The sequence below is a fragment of the Sinohyriopsis cumingii genome, chromosome 5, assembly GCF_028554795.1.
Source record: "Sinohyriopsis cumingii isolate HCF-2022 chromosome 5, ASM2855479v2, whole genome shotgun sequence".
Taxonomy (NCBI): domain Eukaryota; kingdom Metazoa; phylum Mollusca; class Bivalvia; order Unionida; family Unionidae; genus Sinohyriopsis; species Sinohyriopsis cumingii.
This window is the reverse complement of record NC_142965.1, coordinates 110,091,190-110,116,285: the sequence shown is the minus strand read 5'-3', so window position 1 is coordinate 110,116,285 and position 25,096 is coordinate 110,091,190. Positions and strand designations below refer to the sequence as shown.

General features: G+C 35.3%; 1 protein-coding gene across 2 annotated transcripts in view; it reads right to left on the bottom strand.

The window, feature by feature from the left end:
* LOC149799976 (uncharacterized) overlaps nucleotides 1-7,913 on the bottom strand; it is a 38,965-nt gene extending 31,052 nt beyond the window's left edge. The window contains exon 1 of one of the 2 annotated variants that reach the window (XM_089959503.1): nucleotides 7,571-7,913. In XM_089959503.1, the coding sequence (XP_089815629.1) occupies nucleotides 7,571-7,850 (280 nt within the window). In that variant the 5' untranslated portion in view covers nucleotides 7,851-7,913. The remainder of the gene's footprint in view (nucleotides 1-7,570) is intronic. The other variant, XM_089959502.1, reaches the window with a different exon arrangement.
* Nucleotides 7,914-25,096: the final 17,183 nt, after the last annotated feature.

The window sequence follows — 25,096 nt, the reverse complement described above, 5'->3', positions numbered from 1 at the left end:
TGATTCTGCCACCGTCAGTAAACACGGGAATATTATCTGCAACTGCACCGAGTACTCGCCGGACTATATCATTCCATTTGATATTGCTGGTTTTTAGTTTACCATATCGATCTTGAAAAATAACAACTTCATCTGGGTCAACTCCAGCAAGGTTCATAATATCAGCGAGGTCATCTTTAGTCGCATACTTTGACAGATCAACGTCGGATTTTATTTTCTTACTAGTAGAAGATCTTCCGTAGATGTCAACCATTATAATAAGATCCGTTGTTTAAAATGCTTTACGCGCAACATATCGGTTGCTTGTATAATCGTGCACGACTTTATGTGGCGGCCTGGATGATTTTGATATAGCGTCGAGTACATTAATTACTTCACGGCCGCATATTGGCGGATCTGTCATTGTTTGTGTGGGTAGCGTTGAATACCAAACTTTGGTTGTTGCGTGGAGTGGTGCGACATACTTGATAAATTCAACAGGTGGAGCTAACCCGTACGAATCAAAATAAACAATTCCACGTGGATCAACCGCGTATGATACCCAGTGAGTACCGGGTCCGGAACGTTTGTCAAGATTAATAATACCTGTTTCTAGTTTGTTTGGTTGTTTCGGTAATTGATCTCGCATAAAAACACCTCTAAAGGCAGGTATTTTTAATTTTTTAGCAGCATCAAGTAAATCAAAATTTGATGATGGAACGTCTAACGAAATGACCCTGGAAGCCTTAGGCCTCTCCCCCAACGAGATCCCGGTAATCTTAGACCGCGTCCCTTTTTTTTGTTATATCGTCCACCAGTAGCTTTTTCGAAAATTTTTTTACCCGCCGCTCCAGCAACACCTCCAGCAACACCTAACGCGGCCGCTTTTGCTAAGGCTGGAGCAGCTGCAGCTATTAATGCCGGAATGGCCGCAAGAAATGGAAATATACCACCCGTTTTAACCATGTCTTTGATGGCGCTCGGGGAGAGATGGAATTGAACTCCAGTTTTTGATTCTAGGGCTTTATTGAAATGTTTAATCTGATTATTTGTCAACGATAATTTGTTTGGACCACCACCAATCTGATCTCGTTTTAGTGATATTTTAGTTCCGCATTTGTTGGCGGTTTTTGATTGAAGCTTTTTTACCTGACCCGGGGTCAGAGTAACATTAACATGACCATACGACATTTTTATATAAAATATATTTTTCTAAATAACACGATTAAAGATTTTCCACCGGTGCATCAATGATCCTCATTCGACCACTGCCACCTTCAAGTAACATGGCCTTGTCGCTAAGTATGACCGCGATCGCTCTGTAAAAGGCACCAGCACCTGGCGGGGCAGTAACATGAGCTCGAAAGTGTATATCAACAACAGATTGTTTGGATAAATCAAGATGTTCTAATGAAAAATAATAAATCGGATATAGACCTGTAAAATCTAGTTGTGATATTTGCAAACCAGTATCTATATTTTGATCACGTCCCATGAATGACATTAAACGATGATATGCGCGCGCTACATGATTTTGTGCATAATTTAACAATATATCCTCGGATGGTTCTTGATGTCCATTTATCCGTAAAGAAACTTCACTAACTCCAAGGTTATCAAATATCATATGTGAACGTTGTTGATTATTTATCCGGTCATTATTTTGTAGTGCAATAAAAATATGTCGTGGTGCAGAAACACCCTGTTGTGATGCTATATTCCATGTAAATAAACCATTAATATTGCTTTGAGCAGCATCTGTGGTTACTGTTAACCATGATAGCAATGATTTACCGCCTTGATCCATAAAAGATAGTAATTTTTGTTCCTCAGTAATAGATGGAGTTATTACTGGCATCCACAATGAAAGTTTTGATATATTTACTTTACCAGCATCAGCAACACCAGCACCTCGCCAGATTGCATCATTATCATTACCTTTTCTTACGAGCACAATTGTGTGTTTAGCTCCAAAGATGACTTTTCTAACATTTCTGCAAAACCCAAAGATGTGTGATAATGGAATTGCACACGAAAAATTTCTATCACCTCCCGACAGCGATGCTTGGCGTGTTGCAAATCCTAAGTTGAAAGTCGTGCTATCACCTTTTACAATATCAAAAGCAGCAGCTGGTCTGGCTGCGTATTCAGGACCATCAGCAACCGGTTGTGGATCAGATGCAGTATCTACTGGTGTTCGTATTTTAGCATACCTGATATGATCAGCGTTATCGGTGATATCCTTAGCAAACATCATTGTTGGACCAGCTGATCTTGTAAAGTCGTCAGAATATCTCGCTAGACCAATTATTGTTGTAGCAACATCAACATCCTTCTGAACTGATTCAATATTTTTTCCATCAATCATGTATGTGGCGCTATCAAACAACGCCATGATCCCGTTGTTGACAAAACCAACACGCAAATTAGCAGCATATGGCGTATTAGCTACAACATTCGTTACAAGTCTACCTTCTACTTCAATAAACGCCTCAGCGGGCAAGAAATATCTACTTGTATCATGAACCTGTAATTCGATTCTCCCCGGATGATTTGGTTGTCTTGCGTCATAAGAATAAAATTGATAATCACGTACTGACTCGTACTTAAGGACAGGTGCCTCCATATCAAATGCTGGGTCTGATTCGCGCCTGAACATTTTTATTATAATTATCATTTTTCCAAATGATGATCATCGTCGACGAAGACCGCTCCCTGCTATTAAATTTGCTGTTATATTTTTTTCTGCTTCTTCAGATATCGCCGCTAGTTTTTGATTTGCAGCCTGATTTATTATTTTACTTACGTCTGAGGGCATCACCTCAGTACTTGCCAGTTTCACCGGTGGTTGTTGTTTTCGTCGCAATAATCGTGCTAATCTTTCTTTGATCGCCGAGAACGCCTTACCAGCAACATTGACAATTGCACCAGGAGTTTTATCACGAACAATATCAATAGCCTTCATCGATAATTGTTTTGCGACGGGTGCTACTTTTGGAGCTATCCTCGTGAATAATCCTCGAATGACATCACCAAGTCCATTTCCGTAAATTGCTTCATAGATTGGTAATCGTGAGTTTACCGCTCTAACCTGTGTGGGTTTACGATGATTATCATGCACAATCATCTTATTTTATTTACCATTTATCTAACAACTAGTCATCAACGAGCTCATCAATAAGTTCTCGGTAAACGCCAATATCCATGATACCACCTTGAAATAGTCGCCGACAAATATCAGCTGCTTCATTGGTTATTTCTGGTGAATTATTTCCGGCACGTTTTCCTCCTATGAGAACCTCTAACCGTGACACGTCATTGATGATATTATCAGGACATAAACCAGATCCTGTTTTAGGTTCATCTTGAGGTGGTTTAAATACTGGTGGTTGCATTACCGGAGTAAGTACTTCAGTGGTGGCCGGGGGTGAGTCACCTTCTCGAAATCCATGTGGTGAACCTGTCGGTGTAAATGTCATTTTCGGTATAGAAATTTTCTTCAAGGGGAGTAATTTAATTAGCTCTTTAGTCGTTTTAATTTCCGACATCAACCTTTGCTGTGGCGAAGAAGATTGTTGTTGTTGTTCTATTTGTTGCAGAGGTGGAGGAAGCTGATACTGGGAGGACTCTCCTTGTTTTGGTTGTTCCCATCTCTCTCTATAAAGTCTTTTTACTTCTTCTTTAAGTCTTTCGTATTCTGGACCTCTAGCTTGTTTTTTGTTGTAATATACGCGATATATCCATTTAATGAAATTATCATCAGTTGTTTTTTCATAACGGGGTTTTAAAATACTAGATTTATTAGATATACTATTTAATATTGCTTCAGGTAATCTCTCTCTTTCAGTTTTTCTAATTTCCTCAACAACTCCTTCTTTAAATTTTGCAATTAATTCTACGTTTTCTCCTACTGGTTTGGATTTAGATGCAAGTTTTTTTCTCACATCGGCGACTTCAGTATGAAGTTCTCCAATACGTTCAAGTATTTCCTCACCAACAGGTGGAGGCTGAGCTGCAGCTATGTCAGTTGGAAGGTCTCGTAAAATCTTCTTTGTTTTTTTAGTTCTCGCTGCTATTTTTTCAGCCTGCGCTGCAGTTTGTTCTAATACCGGAAAAATACCCTTTTTCCTCTTCTCATCTTCCTCCGCAATATCTCCCCATATAGTTTTTTCAACAGCCGATGCAGCTTTCTTAGTAGCTGCAGTAACGGGTTTAAACAGTTTTTTAGTGTCCTCTTCATACTCAACTTGTGCTTCTTGCTGCGCTTGCAGATTTTTTCTAAATGAGTCTCTGACAGGAAGAAATTTTTTAATTGTTTCTAATCGTTCTCGTGCTATTCTTGCAGTATGAGATTCTGGATGTACCATTTTATTATAACATAATAATTTAATTAATATCAGCAGAAGAGGAGCAGCAGAGAGGGTACCTACCAACGTTGGTCGTCAAAAAAATAAACAAGAAATAAATAAACACGTAGAGTACTTTATTTTTTCAGCTACTATTTCGAACTGAGGTTTTATTAGCACAATCGGTCATTGCAAAAATAAACATCTCAAGGAAAGTTCATTTGTAAAATCTGGACCTTTCTACGAGATGATTTATTTGTTTGTTTTATTTATTTTGTCGGAATTCTATGGTCTGTTCACCCTCTCTGCTGCTACAGGAGGTTGGACAAAACGTGACGACCTAGTGAAGGAACTTGGATAAAAATGGCATGGCAGGTGAAGAAGAGGAAGCGGGACAGACAGCTCAGTATCGTAAAATAAAGTCGTGAGCAGTGTGTTAGATCAACGGCCAAAAATGATTATACAGATGAAAGGGTCATGCATAGACGATAGAAGTAACTCTGGTGAGTACAAGAAATAAAGTTATAATAACCAAAAACAGCAACAAATGTAAGCTATGCGCATCAGAAATGCAGAAAATATATGTATAATGCTGATTATTATAAAAACAAAGGAAATAATAATTGAAAAGAAATACGAGATGCAACTAAATGTGTCCGATTTTTGTGGAATATGATGCAATACCATATTCATAATTAGTTGAAGGACATATTTCTTGGTAGCTATATCATCGAAGTTTCAAGTCTCTACGAAAATAGAATACTAAGGCGCTATTTTATTATTTTGGTATTATTACAGAGGATAAAACCCTAACGCAGTTTATTTCTTTAATATGATATAATTCATGCCATGATTAAAGTTTAAGGTTGTCTTTTCTTCATTTGACACTAACATATATACTGTCGCTTCAGAACGTGACATAAGATAATAAGTTATAAAATCGTAATTATTACCTTTTCATATTTCATCGGCGGGGAGAATGAGAATATTTAGAAACGGCAAGGTTTGCTAATTTGTGTAGTTTATTCAATCTAGAAAAGGTGCATCCTGAGACACGCAGTGCATGCAGTTAAAATTTGAATACAATCAAATAGGAACACATTCCTTTCCATATACCTTCTCCGTTTGCCCCAGACTCATTTTGTGCTTTAGCATTGTATCTTCGTTTTGTTTTACCAATTATTTCTATTTTTCTTTTCAACAGCCCTAAATTTTCTCGTAGATGAACTTCGTCTGTCTCTGAATCCGTGCTTGCCGTGTACGTGTCAAGTTCAATCACAGAATTATCAATTGTCGACTCCAAATCAGACACACTCGGAAGTGATTCTTCGATGCCTGAATCGGTTGACTTTTCTGGTTCTGGTGCCTTCTTCAAATGGTACTTATCCGTAAGAGAATCTACAAGAATAAAGTCCTGTGGTCCAGTTCAGACAATTGATGTTGAGTGAGTACTTTAGCTCATTTAAACAGCATTCACTTTGTTTCCTCAATATTTATTTCAACGTCTTATATAGTGTTTCCCCACCCACTGTGGTGTTTAGTTCAACTGTGTTAGTGAAGCAAGCATGTTATAGTGCAGCACTGACCAATTTATGTGTCTTATCTAATTGCAACACAAGCATAAATATTCCGCGCATTCAAAGTATTCACACAAATCTGTTGCAATTAACTAGCTGTCACGCTTCTGCTACATAATACACAACCAAATAGCAGTTCATTTGATCGCCAGGGAAAACCCACATAATTGTAGTGTCTCGATGCCGTTAACCTGATTGAGAAGTCTCCATACACAAAGCAGAGGAAGAAAGATAATGATCCATTTGAAAGAAATAGAGGAAATAAGTATACCTTTTGCATCCCTGAACAATAAACTTTAAGCTGCATCGAAAATAATCGTGCACTTAAATATGGTACAAAGCGACCCGTACGAAGAGACGTCTTTAACTTAAACAGCTGAATTTACATTAAGCTATTGTATCAATGGACGGGTATTTGAAAAAGGTGATTGACAAAAAGTAATTAGCTTTTCACAGTAGGCGTTCCCATACATACAATCAAGCACGCTACACCAATTTTTCAATACTATAATATACTAGTATGGACGGAGTAAGAACTATAAGAACTATAATCTTCAAAGCGATCAGGAATTTTAAAAACTAACACTGTGGAAATGCTTAATTGGCAGTAAACATTATAAATTGTCATGCCCGAGTTACTCGATTGCACACCTTACTGCTTTTTCTTAGAAACATACAGCTCAACCATGAAGTGTTTGTACACTCGCATTAAATGTTCTGTATTATCGTTAAATCAAGTGAGCAAATGCAATTAGTATCAAGCATTGACCTGTAGAATCTAGGGATAGAACTTTCGGTTCTGTTTGGTGTGTATTTGTAATTCTCTCTCTCTCTCACTCTCTTCCTGGGTATATATATATACACACACGCATATGTGTGTGTATATATACATATATATATATATATATATATATATATATATATATATATATATATATATATATATATATATACAGTTCCTTGACACGTACGACCAAGAGGTAATAAATGGTACAAAATAAGAGAGTGTCGTTATTACTCACCCATTTCGAAATAGTTATTATCTGCGTCTACATCCAGAACATTCTTTTCCTTGTTTAATTTTCTTGAATAAAAATCTCTTAAAGCAGATTTTGAAGACCGTAAATGAAAGCCTTCAGATTTCAGAAGATGGATGCAACGAGAAATATGCATTTATCTCAAAGTATTTCTTATATGCGTCTGGGTATCTCATATGCATTTAAAATATGGACTAAACTGCAGATGAAATCCAACAAAGTTGTGTGTGCATCACTATCTCTCTCTCTTTCTCTCTGTCTCCATATATATATATATATATATATATATATATATATATATATATATATATATATATATATATATATATATATATATAAAGAATTGAATAACAGAAGACCAGACATTATTATTTATGTGGTGCTAATACAAGCTGTGGCGGTAGATTTGGCACCTACGTTTGCGTGTACATTCACGGAGAGACATCACTATTTGTTATCTCCGTTGTCTTGGAAACACACACGTGGCAAAATAATATCTTTATGCCGATATCTATTTCGGGACCGGTAACGTTGAACGGGTATACCTCTACTGAAGTCGATAATACGAAAGAGTGAAGTAATATCAAAAGACACACGTATGAGAGGATATTGAGAAATGCGTATTACTTACTTGCCAAGTCATCAAGCACTTGATGAATCTTTGTGTTAATAGCCTCGCTTGATTCTTTCATCGTTCTATTGACCTTATCGTACATAATCCTGATAGAGTCAAAATAATTCTGAACCGTCTGTGTTGTTTTCTGAAATCGCTTGACTACCAGAGATACATCTGCTTGATATTGTTCAAGTTCTTTTGCGTCGAGAGGGATATTTTTTGAAGCGATTTTACGAATCACGTCGTAGTCCTTTGATAGCATATACAGCACTTTCTCGTCTGTAACACCATCCATTTTGAAAGAAATAAAAATACCTCCCGTTAAAAGTCTTTTTTTTTTTTATATTGAGAATGTAAGTTGCTTTTAAACAATAATAGAGTATCTGTGAAAGGAGTAGTCTGAATACATGTAATTGGCAAAGACTTACCTCCACGACAATGCACGCAGGCAAGTATAAAAATTCTTTTGTTTTACCTCTAAAAGAATAATTTTCACCTATAGCTTAATACATTCTTAACCAGCCGGGCAAGGAAGAGACATCAAGGGTAAAGCTTTTCATGTGGTTATTAGAGACAAAATCTTTTTTCACAGTAATAAACAACATGGCTATTATCAGAGAACGTTTTGTAAGCGAGTCGGTCACTATCTTGCTCGAATTGTCTATATCGTCTGCAGGAGATTTTTAGTCCTTGTACATGAGAACTGAGAGTTATGAATACATTTTTAAAAACGTCGAAGTCATATATGATGTAACTAAAATAGTAATAGAGTTCGCAAATGATGCAGTAGTTTGGAAGTCGAGTAGGAAATTACTTTGTGTACTGACATAATAATAATAATAATAATAATAATAATAATTGTAATAATAATAAGAAGATGTTGTTGTTGTTGTGGGGTTTAACGCCATTTTTCAGCACGATAGGCTATACATGGCGGCCAGTATTAATGGTGGAGGAAGAACCCGGAAAACCCCGGAAAGAACCACCGACCCACGAGAAGCTACTGGCAGGCTTTCTCACATGCCCACATTGGCTGAATCTTAGACTCGAACCGCCGCAGACAGAGGTGAGATGGCAGTGATCCGTAACGAAGAGCGCTTTAGACCACTCGGCCACTCGGGGCCCCATAATAATAAGAAGAAGAATAACAAAAATGTTTTCTTAGAACTGTTAAATTCTGATTTCTCACTGTTTATGGCTATATTTCTCGCTACCTTTATATATTCTGAATCAGACTGGCCATGTATATCAATAAAAATGTATAATTCTTCTGCCAGTTAAATTATTCTATCGCAACAACTCAGTTTATTGTATTTTGTTTTTGTTTGAATGAGTATTTAATCATTTGCAAAAACAGTTCGGCAAATATGTTAATTTATCGGTGGATACATTGATCTGAAAAAAAGAAATTGGAGATCTTTAGTCCGACCAATATATATATATATATATATATATATATATATATATATATATATATATATATATATATATATATATATATATATATATCTTTTTTTCTAGGGCAACACGTGTGGCAGTCAAAGAAAAAATGCACCCATAAATAGTGAAGTCTCCATGTAGTTAAATACTAAAATTGTGTAGTCCCAACTGATGACCCCACATTTAGGCAACGGTCCATTTGTGTGCTTTATTCGCCAATATAAACAATATAAAACGTAAACAGGACGATTCATGCTCGTAACAAATAGACAGTAGGAATGAGAAAACACATCCTGAAGCTCATATAGTATTTCACACAATCAAAGTACCGGTACGTCTATTTAAATCCTGTCTGTGTACAACGTAATTTCGGGTTGTCGCATATTATTGTAGTAAATTTAGAGTATGTGCACTTGGTTGTAGTGCCCCGTTTTAAGCAATTCTTAGATTTGTGTGATTATTGGAATTCGGCGCCATGGAAATATTCCTGGCCCGAACTAATGAGCTAATGAATAGGAGCAAACGTCACAGAGTGAAGTGTTAGTGTGTTTCCATGATGTCCCGGTTCACTAGTAGTGAATTCCGACCAAAACCGAATGAATGTCCCTGTCGTAAAATAGTACATATTAAAACCTAGTGGTATACATTGGTAGCGTGACTGCAAGGACAGTACTTACGGTATTAAACCGGTAAATTACACAAGGGAATAAATAAAAAGGGACTTGACAGACACCGTTGATGTCGCCATGTGGGCGAATATGGTGCAGTTATATCGTCGAAATGTGCCTGGAGAGCATACATTGACTGGCCTAAGGTGGCGGAGTTAAAATAGTTCCCATTGTTAGGGAGTACTCATATATGTTCTAAGGCGTGAACGGTTGGTGGTACGGAAACATAATGAAGCCAAAACACGCAGATGCACGGTTGATAGATAGTTGGCAGTTTGGTTTATCTGTGGTCTTGCATTAATTAGAGGAAAATTTAGGTATAGAATGGACACGTCGGGCTTTCTGAATTACAACTGAGGTTGTATGGAAGTCTTTGGAAAGTCGGGGAAACTTATGACTTTTAGCGAGAATCGTGCCAGGGTTTGACAACCGCTCGGTCAAGTAAATACCCGTGTGCGTGTAACATTATGTAGCTAACAAGATAGCACTGTAACTTGCTTTGCAGAATAAGGGTATTGTCTTCATATAACATTAAAACTTTGTTTTTGTTACCTTTAACTGCACTTCTCACATACTATTAACAGTATCATGCAAATAGATTGGGAGCTTTTCCTATGTGCGCATCGAGGCAAACATCCTGACCTGGCCTGGGCGGGTATTAATGCAACCCAGTGATTAATATTCCGTCGTACTCACAAATGAACTGCCGCTGCTCCCCTATATCATTCAGAGTGAGGTAAGGAATTAAATAAAAATTTTATATAATAGAACTTAATTAAAGTTAATCGATGATATATGCAGATAAAAGAATCGGTTAAATATTAGCTAAATGCAATCACTGTAATATCTGAGAAACTTAGACTCTGTTTCGTTTGAGAGGTCACAATGACATTATATGAGAGCACGAGACGCCAACGCAACTCTTCGTAGAAGCTCATATCGCTAGATATAAATTTAGAAAATGACATCACTCGGAAATTCTAGCTATGTCTGACTGGAGTTCATTATTTGTTATATGAGGGAATTAAACTTGGAATAATTGATTTTAACGTAGTCTTGTTACCTGGAAACCCCAAAATGATTTGTATATGTTTTTTGACTGTATCGTGTCCGAATTAAAGATAAAACACCTTCCAAATCATTGTACCGACCTGTCTTCATCTTGATTTCAAAGCAATATTTAACATTCCTCATCACTGATAACTAAATATCATTAAATGGCAATAACATAAGCAAGCTTAACATCAGCCTGGTTATAGGTAATTTATATATGTGTCTACTTCATTCTGATGTTTTTAGGTTGAAGATCTTTTTAATAGGAATTTAAAGACGCTTTATTGACACGCTTGATATAGTATATAAGAATTGTGTGTGTGTGTGTGTGTGTGTGTGTGTGTGCATGTGTGTGCGTACGTGCGTGCTCCAAGGCCCGTTCCAGTATGAGGACTACACTGCCTACTACCTGACCCAGACTCTTCATTTTATTTCTTTAATTTTTGAAACAGTCAACGAAATATTTTATTTAAATTTACAAATTCAAACCTTCTACAAATAGTTTTCCTTGCCGTTAGAATAATATCAGATGATCTGTTTTTATGTCAGGAAAACACATAGGCCACTCACAAAGTAGTCATCATAGCAATTGTTTTCTTCCATAGTGTTATTCAACAAACTATTGCAGACAATACAGCTAACTTGCACCCGGAAATACATGCTGTTGTGTAGGCAAGCTCAAAGGAAAGCTTATGCCTATATTGTGTGCTTTCAAATACCGTATATTTGCCAAATATATGTTGTACAAGAGCTTATAACGAGATGACTAATTTTCTATTTGTTTAGATTTACGTCTGCCGATTTATCCTTAATTGATAAGATATCCATGATTTTGCATTTAATTTTAAATTTAATTAAGACAACATATTTTAGTTTCAAATGGACCTATACTGAATAAAACTTGTATTGCGTAATTGCAATATTTCACATTTATGATCTTCTCTTTATCACAGATATTATGCAAAATACCGTTATATTTTCAGGCAGTCACAAACCGTTTTGTACTCTTGATAATGATTTCATCTTTATCGAAAATAGTTATCGTTAATTTTGCAATAAAAAGAAAATAAATGAAATCACTTTCGTGTCCGTTATCATTTTCTATCACTCAGTTTATGGATATATTTTGTGAGGAATTACGGTATATCATTATCTGGAATTTTGTTTCGGATTTCCACATCAACGTGGAGTGTTAATTATCCTCTCATGTTGATTTCAGAGACATCTGCTTATTAAGGAATGTCAACAAAGAAAACGTATCCATTTGAATTTAGTGAAAATTCAATGTATATATATATATATATATATATATATATATATATATATATATATATATATATATATATATATATATATATATGAGGTAAAAAAATTAGATCTCTTATGAATTATACACGGTGTACATGAAATAATACATTTCTATATACGGGAAAGTGCATCTGCTATTAAATTATCTTTTCCCTTGATGTGCGTAATGTCAATATTATATTCCTGTAACAATAAACTCCACATTAGTATTATTTTTTGTTTGTCATCCTGCCGATGAAAGAAAGGGGGCTGTGGTCACCTAACATAATAATCGAAGAAGGAGATGAACTAATGTAAACTTCAAATGTTGTAATGCCAATATCAAAGCCAAACATTCCTTCTTGATCGTTGAGTAATTTCTTTGATGCTTATTTAATTTCTTAGAAAAATAGCACACTGGATGATCAACACTATTTTCGTCTTCTTGAATCAAAACTGCTTAACCCCAACCACACTTGCATCAACAGACAGTTTAAATGATTGGTTGAAGTTTGGAGCTGTAAGAACTGGCGGGCTTTTAAGTATGGCTTTAAACTTCTCAAAAGTTTCCTGACATTTTTCAGTCTAAATGAACTTGTTTTTCTTGCAAAATAAATTTTTCACAGGGCTCAGCAATTATAGAAATATTGGAACAAAATTTCCGATAGTATCGAGCCATACCTAAAAATGTCATCAGTTGCTTTTTACTAACAGGCACAGGGAATTTCAGAGATAGCCTTGACCATAGCATCTATAGGTTTAACTTGTCCATGTCCCACGATATGTCCTAGAAAAGTTACAACAGCACGGCAGAACTCACTTTTGGATAAATTCATTGTCAAACTTGCATCTGCGAGTCTGTCAAAGAATTTCCGAATTGCGAATTGTCGCTAAATGTTCTTTCCAGGTGTCGTTGTAGATGATAATATATATGATCGATGTAAGTATCACAATTACCTAGAGCAGAAGTGATCATATTCATTAGACGTTGAAAAGTACTTGGAGACCCTTTCATCACAAACGGCATCACTTTATATTGATAAAGTCCATCTGGAGCCACGAATGCCGAAATTTTCTTTGCTCTTTCCGCTAGTGAAATTTGCCAAAATCCTTTCAGAAGGTCAGATTTGGTGACATACTTGGCATTTCCGATGTTATCAATACAGTCATCGATTTTTGGTGATGGAAATGAATATGTTTTTGTCACATTGCTCACTTCCTTATAATCAGTGCACATACGGAACGATTTATCTGGTTTCGAAACAAGTATACATGGTGAACTCCAGTCACTTTTACTGGGCTCTATGAAATCATTCTCCAGCAAATACTGATTTTTTTTTTTCAAGTATTCCTATTTGAGAGGGTTCATCCTGTACGGGTGTTGTTTCACAGGTTTGTAAATTACAATTCCATGTCATGGAAAATTTTGTTTGTTCTTGTAAAACCATCTGGAAAAAAGTACCTATATTCAAATAATAACTGTTTAAGTTCATTTTTTTCTTGCTTTTACAAATGTGAACGTTTCTGGTCCAGCTCTATCACGATTTCTGAATTCTGAAGATTTGTCACTCATATATCAGTAGAATCCGATGATATTCCTTCACTTAAATCTTCGCTGAGTGGGACTGGTACAACTAAATCAATTGCATGCTTAACCTGGCTAACTCTCTCAATATACTGATGCTCCTTTAATGTATTTACATCCCATGAGTACTAATATTATAATTTAACTTATTCATTTTCTACTTAACTTTTTAAAGGCCGTAATATCTAATCTAAGAAAATTTTGAAGAATGAACAAGAGAGACAGAACTCTATTACCGGACCCAAACGTTCTCTCCATTGTTGTTCTGTCAGACTATAATTTCATTTTTGACTTGACCTGCTGAATGCCAAATTCAAGCATAATTAGCTGGAAAGTTCCAGACCTAAAAGTTTAGCCTTGACCCGATTCAAGAGATTTGGGAAGGCCAAAGTGAGCCCAAAACTTTATCAAAACCTTTACAATTGTTTTAGATTTAATATTCCTCAAAGGAATTGACTCTAGTTACTTTGTTGAAGCACACACAATGGTCAACAAGTATTGGTTACCTGACTTAGTCTTAGGTAAGGGACCAACACAATCTGCCATAATTCTTCTAAATGGTTCGTCAAATGCAGGAATAGGTTGCAGATGAGCCTTAGGTATCTTCTGATTGGGGTTTGATATCGTTTGACAACTATAACAAGATCTACAGTATTTACAAACATCACTTTTGATTTTCAGCCAATAAAAGTGAGTCAAGGTCTTGTGATAAGTCTTATTAATCACTAAATGTCCTGCCAAAAGAGTTTCATGGGCCAGACTAAGTAGTTTCTGTTTGTAAGATTTTGGAACTACACTTTGATAGTTCACTGACAACTCGTCACCAGCAGGTACCTCGGGAGGTCTCCATTTTCTCATAAGAATTCCATTTTTAATGAAATAACAGACAGGAACTTCAATGGCTTCGGTTTCACTAATGGCCGTTTGAAACAAACAGAAGATCTCATGATCTTTTTCTTGTTTGACGACAAGTGGTTGTCGTTTATCACCCTGATTAGAATAAAGAGAATGAGTAGTTAAAAGAGAGTCACTGTGATCAATACCTTTTGATTGATCCAATAAGGAGTGAAAGTGGCCTAATCAATAACCTGACCAATACATGTGTCAACAAAAGAAATGTTATCCTTATCACCATAATTCTCAAGAGCTTTCTTTGCAATATCTCTCGTAACTGCACAAGCTGTGTATAAATCATGGAATTCTTTTTCAATCGGATCAACTTTCTGATCCAAGCAAGGCTTGTCAGTTACAAGTGGATTAACCACAACCTTATCTCCAGCTAAATCGTTGCCAAGTAATAAATGAATTCCCTCAACGGGTAAAGCAGACAATGTTCCGACAGTCACGTGTCCTGAGACTAAGCCTGATGACAAATTTACACAATGGAGAGGAACATTAACAAAGCCGCACTCTACTCCTTGAATAAGAATACTCTCATTAGAAGAAGACTTTTCAGAAAAAGGCAAAGTACCCGACAATAAAAGAGTCTGAGAAGCTCGTGTGTCCCCTAAAATTTTAATGGGGATAGGATTGGCCGAATCAACCAAGAGTGATATAGAACCCTTCGATACGAATGGTTCTTTATTCTCCATAATAAAATCAGACTGGGGTTTATTAGACCTAACAAATGTATTGCTTTCAATATATGACCGTGACCTTGACCTCTTAGAAATAGGAGCAATTTTAATGGGTCTGTCTTGATTCTGTTTGCAACAATCAGAAATAACGTGTCCTTTCTTTTTGCAATAGGTACACACAGGAAGAGACGATGAGCTTTGATCAAGCTTATCTGAAGCTTTATTTTTAAAAGTTGTGCCAGTTTGAGATTTAGAAGGGCTTGTATTAGGCTGAAATACTTTTCTGCCAAAAGACTGTTAAGTGGAAGTCTTATTTACAAAAGGAACTGTATGAGTTAAAGAATACTCATCAGCAGCACGAGCAGCATTTTCCAAGGTTTCGCTCTTATGTTCATCAAGATAAGTCTTAATGTCACTATGGACACAGTTCTTGAGCTCTTCAAGTAGTACAAGTTGTTTTAGAGTTTCATAATCTTTTTCAACTTTCTTGGCTAAGCACCATCTATCAAATAACTGCTCTTTTTTCTCTAGCCAATTCGACATGAGTTTGTCCAGCTTTTTTTTATAGTTTCCGAATATTTGCTGATAAGCTTCATGGACTAACTCATAACCCCTAAAGATGCATTCCCTAACCACATCATAGTCACTACTTAGGTGAACTGACAGTAAATGGTAAATATCACTAGCTTTACCAATAAGAACTCATATTAATTGTGGAGTACAATGCTCCCTCGGCCATTTCAAATTTTCAGCAACGTTTTGAAAAGAAGTAAAATATTTGTCTACTTCTCGTTCTTTGAAAGGGGGCACTAACTTAATATTCCTTGCAACATCAAAACTTGAAATTGTATTTGAAGTTCGAATGTGCTTTTCACTTGCCAGCTCCATTTATTTTATTCTGCATTGATATTCCCTCTGATCCTTTTCTCTTTGCATTTGTCTCTCTCTCTCTCTCTCTCTCTCTCTCTCTCTCTCTCTCTCTCCCTTATCTAATTGCATTTGTTTTTCTTTCTCTTTTCCTGTCTCTCTCTTCTCTTCCCAAATTGTAACTGCATTTGTCTTTCTTTCTCTTTGTCTTCCTTATCTAATTACATTTGCATTTTTCTTTCTTTAATAACATTTATTCTTTCTCTGTTTCCAATTTCATTTGTTCTTTCTCTTTCTCCAATTGCAACTGCAACTACATGTGTTTTTCATTTTTCTGTCTCAAGTTACAGCTCATCCAATTCCATCTAGTATTTTAATTATAATTCCTTTACTTTTTTATCATATCAACGTGGGGTGTTAATTATCCTTTCATGTTGATTTCAGAGACATCTGCTTATTAAGGAATGTCAACAAAGAAAACGTATCCATTTAAATTTAGTGAAGACTCGATATATATATATATATATATATATATATATATATATATATATATATATATAATATATATATATATATATATATATAATGTTACGTTTAGGCTCCTTATAAATTCAACAAGAAAAAATTAAGACAACAAGCTTTGTAAAATTCAACAAATAATTTATTTCCCTAGAAAAACAAGGTAAACATTTGAAAAGTGAACTTACGGTTTTAAGAATCAAATCGAAAAATAATCCAAGAATAATCCAAGAATTAAATATTATTAGTCTTAGTAATATAATGTTCTAATGAATTTTGAGTACGAATCCCGATGAAAAATCCAAAATGGAAGGCGATGAAGTATACTGTCACCAGTATAGTAAGGATGTGTCTACAGTTCTTTGTTGTACCACGGAAAAAAATATTCCGGTGTTTGAATTCCAAATAAAATTTCAATAAATGTCTTCGTCCAAGAATTCTGTATGAGCACTCAAATATTCTCCAGGAAAAAGAATTGATCTCTTAGAATCCAAATAGTTTGAAGAAAAATTAAAATATAACTTCAACTGGACACAACAGAAAGGAAAACACCTTTCAGTGTCAGGTAAAACGTCCAACTGAGGTTATTTCTCAGAACATCGGTATTAAACCTGACTACTGCGCAATTCCGATAAAACCAACATTTCGAAATAGAGGCTATTCACATGTGTAAAGTCACGTACACCCAGTACAGGCTCAATTCCACCCTATACATCCACATTAAGAATGAATAAAAAAAGAAGTTGTTTACTCAAACTGTTACAATCTCTATGTATCAAGGTTTGGAACTAGATTAACATAAAGGTACACAATTGTATCATTTGGTGTTTACAAAGAAACAGTCAGGTCAAACTAATTTCTGGAAAAATGACAAATTCCAGTAAACAAAATTACATTATTATAACATGTAATGGAATACAAAATTTTAAACTAACAAACAAACAATTAAATTAAATCAAATATAAATTAAATCAAATATACATAACAATATATATAATATCCCTTCTCTTCATCTTTCTCTCCCACTCTTCTCTCTCCCCCTAATACATAAAAGAAGTAAGTTAGGCAGGTATTAGTGACTGTAGCAGCACATATTCACGGAGGTAGGTAGTTTGTTTTATGTTTTAACGGCACCTTTAAAACATATAATTTTTACCGTACTGGTGAAATGGGGGCTACGTGCTTTTATTGAGGACGCACCAAGGCAGCTGTCATGTGAATGATTGAGAGGGTATCGAACTCGCCACCCTGAATTACGAATCGAACAATCTACCGATTGAGCTGTCGTGACGTCCACAACGTAGTCACAGATCGGTGAATGTAATTACAAAAGCTTTAAACTACCATTAAGGAAAATTGGTAATGAATGTAGTTAAATGTAGGTCTGTAGATCAGGTACTGTATATTAATGATCCCCAACCTTTCAGGAAGCGATCATAATTTTTTTGTTCTGAGCCTGGCGACCCAGTTTTCATATTTTGATAAGTTTTCTCACATTCAAAATAGATCCTTACGACCTTCAGATTTGGGTCGCAAGGTTTGGTGTATATATTGCCAAAAAAAAAAATCAAAAAAAAATCAAGTAAAACAAAATTAAAAAAAAAAAAATATAGTCCTATCGTACTTTTATTTAGAAATCCACACTTTTAGTGCAAACATCGTCATAACCTTTTCATAACTTAACGGCCTTCCTAATTTTTAAACAGGTTTTCTCCCCTAGTCCTAGTTAAAGCTGATGGTTTACCTTTCCATCAGGAAGTTGTAATGGGGGGTGGGGGTTTGGTCCAAACCTATGTACAAAATATTGACCGTAGATATTTGTAAGAAGTATTTATGTTTCTAGGGCATCTGAAAACAATGGGGTTATCAAATGTCCCAGATAAACCGTGCGTATGCAGGACATCCTGATTTATATTTAATGCCTAATTTAGAACTAAAGTGAACTGGTCTGACTTCTGACTAAAGCACGTGTACAGTGGAAAATCGTGCCACGTATGGGTGCGGATATGGGGATGAGGAGGGCGGAAGGGGGTGGACGTGGGGGTGGACATGGTTGGTATATTGGTTGTGCGAGATGTGTAGAAACTAAAGAAATAGTTGTATAACCGTGGATAAAATTGAATTGCAGTACAAACTTCATTAGACGGGACCTTCAAAAATCTTTAAAATGATTGTTGTTTGATGCAATCCACTACAACGAATTCATAATGATTAGCTATGAGGAGACCTATAGAGGATATAGAGAATATTGAGATGAACCAGAGTGTGGCCTGAAGGACATGTACTCCTGCTAAACTACTGCAACTCTCTCTCTCTCCTTCTTTATATCCGTGAAACTCCATTGCGGGGATGGACGTGTAGAGGGCCCGGCGACCAGAACCCAGCCGTGTTTTGCGCTACGCAAAAATGGCCTGTCCGGCCGTGTTTTACAATACAAATTGACCATGCTGGGCAGGGTTCCCCACCTACCCGTCTTTCTAAGTGTCGTTTGTGGGGAAGCTGGACAAATGGAAGTGGAGGGACCCTATAGGTGGAAACCGACCGGTAGCAGGCACAATTTCCGTACAAGCCCATCCCTCCCAACTCCACAGAATTATCAATTTTTTAAAACAAAACAGAAAAATAACATCACCTAACGTTAAGAGTTAGAAAGCTATAATGCATTGATCGAGGAAAACAGACGTTGTAAAATTTATATGTGAGGATAGGATTATTTCGTTCAAATACGTATTGTAACAAAGCACTCTTGTGTAGTCAATGCATGTAACGTCAAACGTATGTATTTGTGAAACTTACATACCCACACCCCACCTCAAAGTTTGATCCTACTGGCTAATTACCTTAGTGTTAGGATGGACCTTAAGAGCGATACACATTGTTCTTTATATATGACGAAGTATACAAATGTTTGTAGCAATGGGACCTCAGTCATTTCGAGTTATGACCTATTTACACAGTCTATATCATTGTGATATTTCAAGATCATTGATACATCAGCACATTCACGATTATTGGAGTTCATTCGGAACATTCAACACTTTTCTACTTGTGATAGATGATTTGTGATAATGTGGGATTTCATTCACAATACTGTAAGCTCCTGTTAAACTGCAACATTACATCTTAGATAATTAACTTATTTGTTGAATTTAGTAACTTTGTTGCTTTGACTTCTCTCTGTTACTTAGTTTAGGACCAGATGGTCGTAACAGTATTTTATATTTCAGGAAAAGAAAATAATAAGTGTAGATGGTGTAGTACATGAGTAATGCCACGGGATCAAGGCAGGTATTTCTCTCAGAAAACGTCAAGTGGTCCCTTTCAAAACACAGGCTGGTATTTGATGATACAATGGCCTGATTACACCTATCAAGTAACATCCGCGGGTGTTGACATCCTACTCAAAGTTTATCTACCTATTATATCAATAATGTAAATTTGTATCCTTAGTGCCATAACTGCTATCTTTATTTACAAATTCTCTAATGTCAGTACAATGCCTTTCTATTGTGGAAGCGTAATCATCCCACTTTATTTACCGTATTTTGATTAAATCTTATAAAACAACTAGCATACACTTATCATATATATGGTGTTGTTGTTGTAGGGTTTAACGCCGTTTTTCAGCACATGATAGGCTATACATGGCGGACAGTATAACTGTTGGAGGAAGAACCCTGGGAAGAGCCACCGACCCACGATAAGCTACTGGCAAGCTTTCTCACGTACATACGTTAGTCGAGCCTGAGACTCGAACCCACGCAGACAGGGCCCCTCAGATGTATTTACTATAAGTTACGGAACATTCAATGGGAGTTGGGATCATTTCTTTTGACTGGGATATTTTTGTTGTTGTTGTGTATTTAAAGATAAGTATTTGTTTCAAGGAATGTAATAGATACACCATGCTGTCATTTTGCTACAAAATATTTGCTATTTTTTCAGTGATTCGAAGACGAAAAAGTTTCTGCTGTTTTCTTGTTTTTTTGTTTGTTTTTTTTTGTTTTGTTATAGCTGTTGTTTTATTGTTGTTGTTGTTTTTTTTTTAAATATTCATTGCGTCAGTCCCAGAACCTGAAAGTGGTGGTCCCTAATTTGATTGAGCCATGCCATGGTACTAATAGCAGTATGTTCCAAAATACCGCAGTGTATCATGGTATAAAAATGTTACATTTTCGCGGGTGTTTTCCGCCATATCAGCATGGGTTGTATGGGTTAGCGTTTAGAGGAAAAGTAACTAGGCTCGCTGATCTTATCTAGATGGAAGCACAACTCAGTTCTTTGTCATTCCCTGATGTGAATAAACGACTTAGCTCATTTTCATTAGCCCTGCTAAATACCTGAACCATTGTGCATGTATTTAGTCAACACAATTAGTTGCTACTCAATGAGGAAATACCAGACTGCAATACTTACTTTCGAAATATGTTGTACAATGGAGACTATTGAGACGTTCTAATGCAAAAAAGCTTAGGTGACTATTTAAACTTTGTGATTTTGTGATAACGAAATACGCAACTTTGTATAGCTACAAATGGGTCCCATTGTGCATGCTAATAATATGATATTATCAAGACAGGATGTGAAAGCTTATCCGCATTCTTAGTGGCTAGTTATAAAAATAGAATGTAGAGTGGGAATTTAGAAGAATCATGCCACAGCTGTTTCTTTTCACATTCTTGATACAGGTCTCGGTTGATTATGTTGAAACATTAAATTTGATCTTGTTTTGAAAAATATATCATTGTTATTGCTATCCAAAAATAACAAACGCTAGATAGAGTCATTTCATTTATTTAATTCCTTCCGAATTGTGTTAAACTGGTACAATTAAACATTCACTGGTACAATTAAAAACTTCACATAGTAGAATTAGCTTGCTTGTTCCAATGTCAAAATCATTGCCATAATAATCTTTCTTTAAAAGTTTGCGTGATAAATAATGTTCTTGGCAATGATATATTTTTTTTTAAACTCGCATTTTTATAGTTCAGCCACGACCTCTAAATTTGTGTTAAATGAGAATTATGTCGTTATATATTCTAATATACATGATTACAGAAGTCATATACCCGAAAGACTTGTGACTAAAATTTCCTACGAGAGGGAAGAAATGACATAATGGACATGAGTAGTCGTGATCTGGATTTCCGCTTCGTGGGGATCTCTGAGCAAAACAAATTATTAAACATTTTATAATATAGCATGTTATATATGGTGAACGTTGACTAATCTCAGAGAAAATGTCCTAAAGGGCAAATCAGACAAATCATGATCGAGATACTAAATTAATCTCGGATGAATCATGTGCATAGATTTGACCTAAAGGATCCTTTTCGAGAATGTATTCATGAACTTTACCATGGTCATTGGAACTCATTATGAGACTATATAGATCTTGTGATGAATCTTCTTTGTGAAATCCATGATTATGTAAATGAACTTGATTATAAAAAAATAATTGATGTCGCTATGCTAAGCAGCAGAAATTAAAATGTAACTATGTACCTCAGTGGCATCAACCGAAAGAATATTGCGAACTGAGCTGAAGCGTCTGTGCAAGGCGCCTACTCCAATTAGCTCGATGCTAAACCTACTGGTGTTGACGTGCCTTAAAACACCAAGTCAAAATTTTCATTCAAGACACTCTAAATAAAAAAGGCATACTATTTACCAGGTGGTCCGCCATGCTCAATGCACATGCGCAAACACACCGTATTAGAAACATAACGGGAAAAGACATATTTCAAATTGTCCTTTAAACGCGAGTAGTAAAGGATGTCACTTTAGGGTCTAACAGGTTAAAATGAGATAATGTTAAACTTTTGAAATTGACCTATGACACTGGGGACGTACGGGAAATCTTGCATTAAAATAGTCCATATGTTTAACATTGGGGTTACATTATAATATTGTTAGATGGAGTTAACCTCAATTTATGAGAACACACGGAAAATTAACATGTATCCACCAATTAAAATGTATCTTTTGTAACAATGTAGCATGAGGTGATTATCTATACTGGAATGGAAATGCCATAACAGGTCATATGTTTCAAAATGAGGAATCTGTCTACGTGTGAGTTATGTGTGTTTGTGTATATGTGTGCCTGAAATAGAAAGAAAGAGAGTGTGTGTGATTTGGATTTTTAACGTAGCTTTAGCAATTTTTCAGTCATATCACTTCGATGTTTCCAACGTGGCAGTTTATAGTGATGTCTAGCACTGGGGCATCATGCCTCAGACATGTAGCATGATGTCCCACCCAGTCCCATTATCGTGACACTAGGCCGACCAGTCCTAACATTACCTTCTTAATGTTGAGCGCATAGCGAGGCAGCTGTTAGTACCATTTTTAGAAGTGTTTGGTATGACACCGCCGACGTTCGAACCGTGACCTCCTGCATCCGAGACAGAAGCTCTAACCACTAGGCCACCGGAGCGGTAGAAAGACAGAGCGAGACCAAAATCAAAGAATTCTTTGAAAAAAGTAAGTACCGTTTAAAACTGACGTTTATCTATCTGTCTGTCTGTATATATGTCTGTGTGTTCCCGTGTGTGTAGTAGAGAAAGAGACACAGAGAGAAAGAGATAAACAACTTTTCAAAAACTTCAATACCTTTTCTTTCAAAATAAGAAAAAAGAAAACGCTCACGTTCCTCCAAAGCTGGCGATATATAATCCCGAAACTAAGAATTCGATTGCTGCCGGAAAATTAAGATATTCTTTTTACATTATGCTTCCTTAATTTCATGGCTTATATACACATATACATATACAGTCACACACGTTTTCACTCATCATGCTTGCTATGGCTACTCGATCTTGAAAATAAATTCAAATATGTATTAGTTTGTTTTTAAAAAAATCCTGTGCTTTTTCTATCCAGTATTAAAACGTATTATCGGTACTTTAAGCCAATAGAAAAGCATATGTACTATTGGTTGTTACTACACATTAGTATAATTCGAAAAAGTTACAATGAAACATATCAAGAAAATGAAGAGTTTAAATATTTAAATGGCTCATTACATTGCTTGGAAAATTTGTTTTACTGCATAATCGCAGAAAACTAAACAAGTGATCACTGTTCATCCAAATGGAATGTCATTGCTCTAATTCTTTCAATATTTAAACATTTGATCATCGCAATTGTTTTCATAATTCATCCACTAAGTCCATATATAAAAAAATCATTGTTCTGTTTTTCCTCCGTATTCAGTTTCACTTTAATTCTATTGTTTTTCTTCTTGTAGATATTGCTTTGTCGTGAGATATATCACCGCACTTGCTAAATTTGACTGCATTCTTATATCTTCAGTTTCTCTTTATTACATTGTCTTGGTCTTACAAAGATTGCTTTATCAAGTGGTATTCCAACGCTTTTAATTAATCAAATAGTATTCTTCTTTGTTCAGTTTCACATCTATTCTATTGTTTTGTTTTCTTACATATACCGTGCGTAACGGACAAACGGAACCAAATCATGTTTTTCTCGCGTAGACATGCACATAGTTTTAAATGCAAATATAGTGAAAATGAAGTTCGCAGAAAATGTGAATATCTTGCCCCTGCAAAATGGGTAGACTACTAACAACGACTATATTTAAAACTATAAGAGTCACTGATGCCTTCAAGAATCTATCCTAAATATATATATATATATATATATATATATATATATATATATATATATATATATATATATATATATATATATATATATATATATAAACACACACATTACAAATAACATGGCTTATAAAGTGTTGGTGTAAAGCAATTTGATAGACCAACTGGTACATCAAATTGTAATCCGACCATGGCGCAATATTACGAATATATAACCATTATTTAAAATGCAGGCATATAGATCAATGACGAATTTCCACTCATTAATCATAAATAGCATATGAAAATAACCATGAAAATATTCGTAGTCCCCGATTTCTAAATTAAATTAAAATGGTACACAATTTCATCGAAATCCTTTCTTTTTCCCGTTTCCCTCTCCTGTCTCGTGCATAAGGGACAAAAGAAGCGGAAATCTGGAGTGAGGGAGAAAAGCTGTAGCAACTTGCTAACATGCATTTGATTACTTTATTGTAAACTGTTATGACAATTTAGATGATGGTTAGCTGAGGCATATACATTTATTATGACAGAAAAGAAAAGCATCTGAAGTTGTTGAAAAAGATTTAAAGACTTTTCCGACCGAAATGATTCCTGGTTAATATAAAGCAAATTTAAATATAGTGTAATTTATTTTGACAAACATTTATATATTTATATGCATGTTTTGAATTGATAAGCAAGGAAAAATATGTCATTATAAAGTGATCTGTTATCATTATATATATATATATATATATATATATATATATATATATATATATATATATATATATATATATATATATATATATATATATATATATATTAAAAATAACATAGATTTTAAGGTGTTGGTATAAAGCAATTTGATATACCAATACTATTTGTATATCGAATTGTGATCCGCCCATTGCGCAATAATACGAATACAT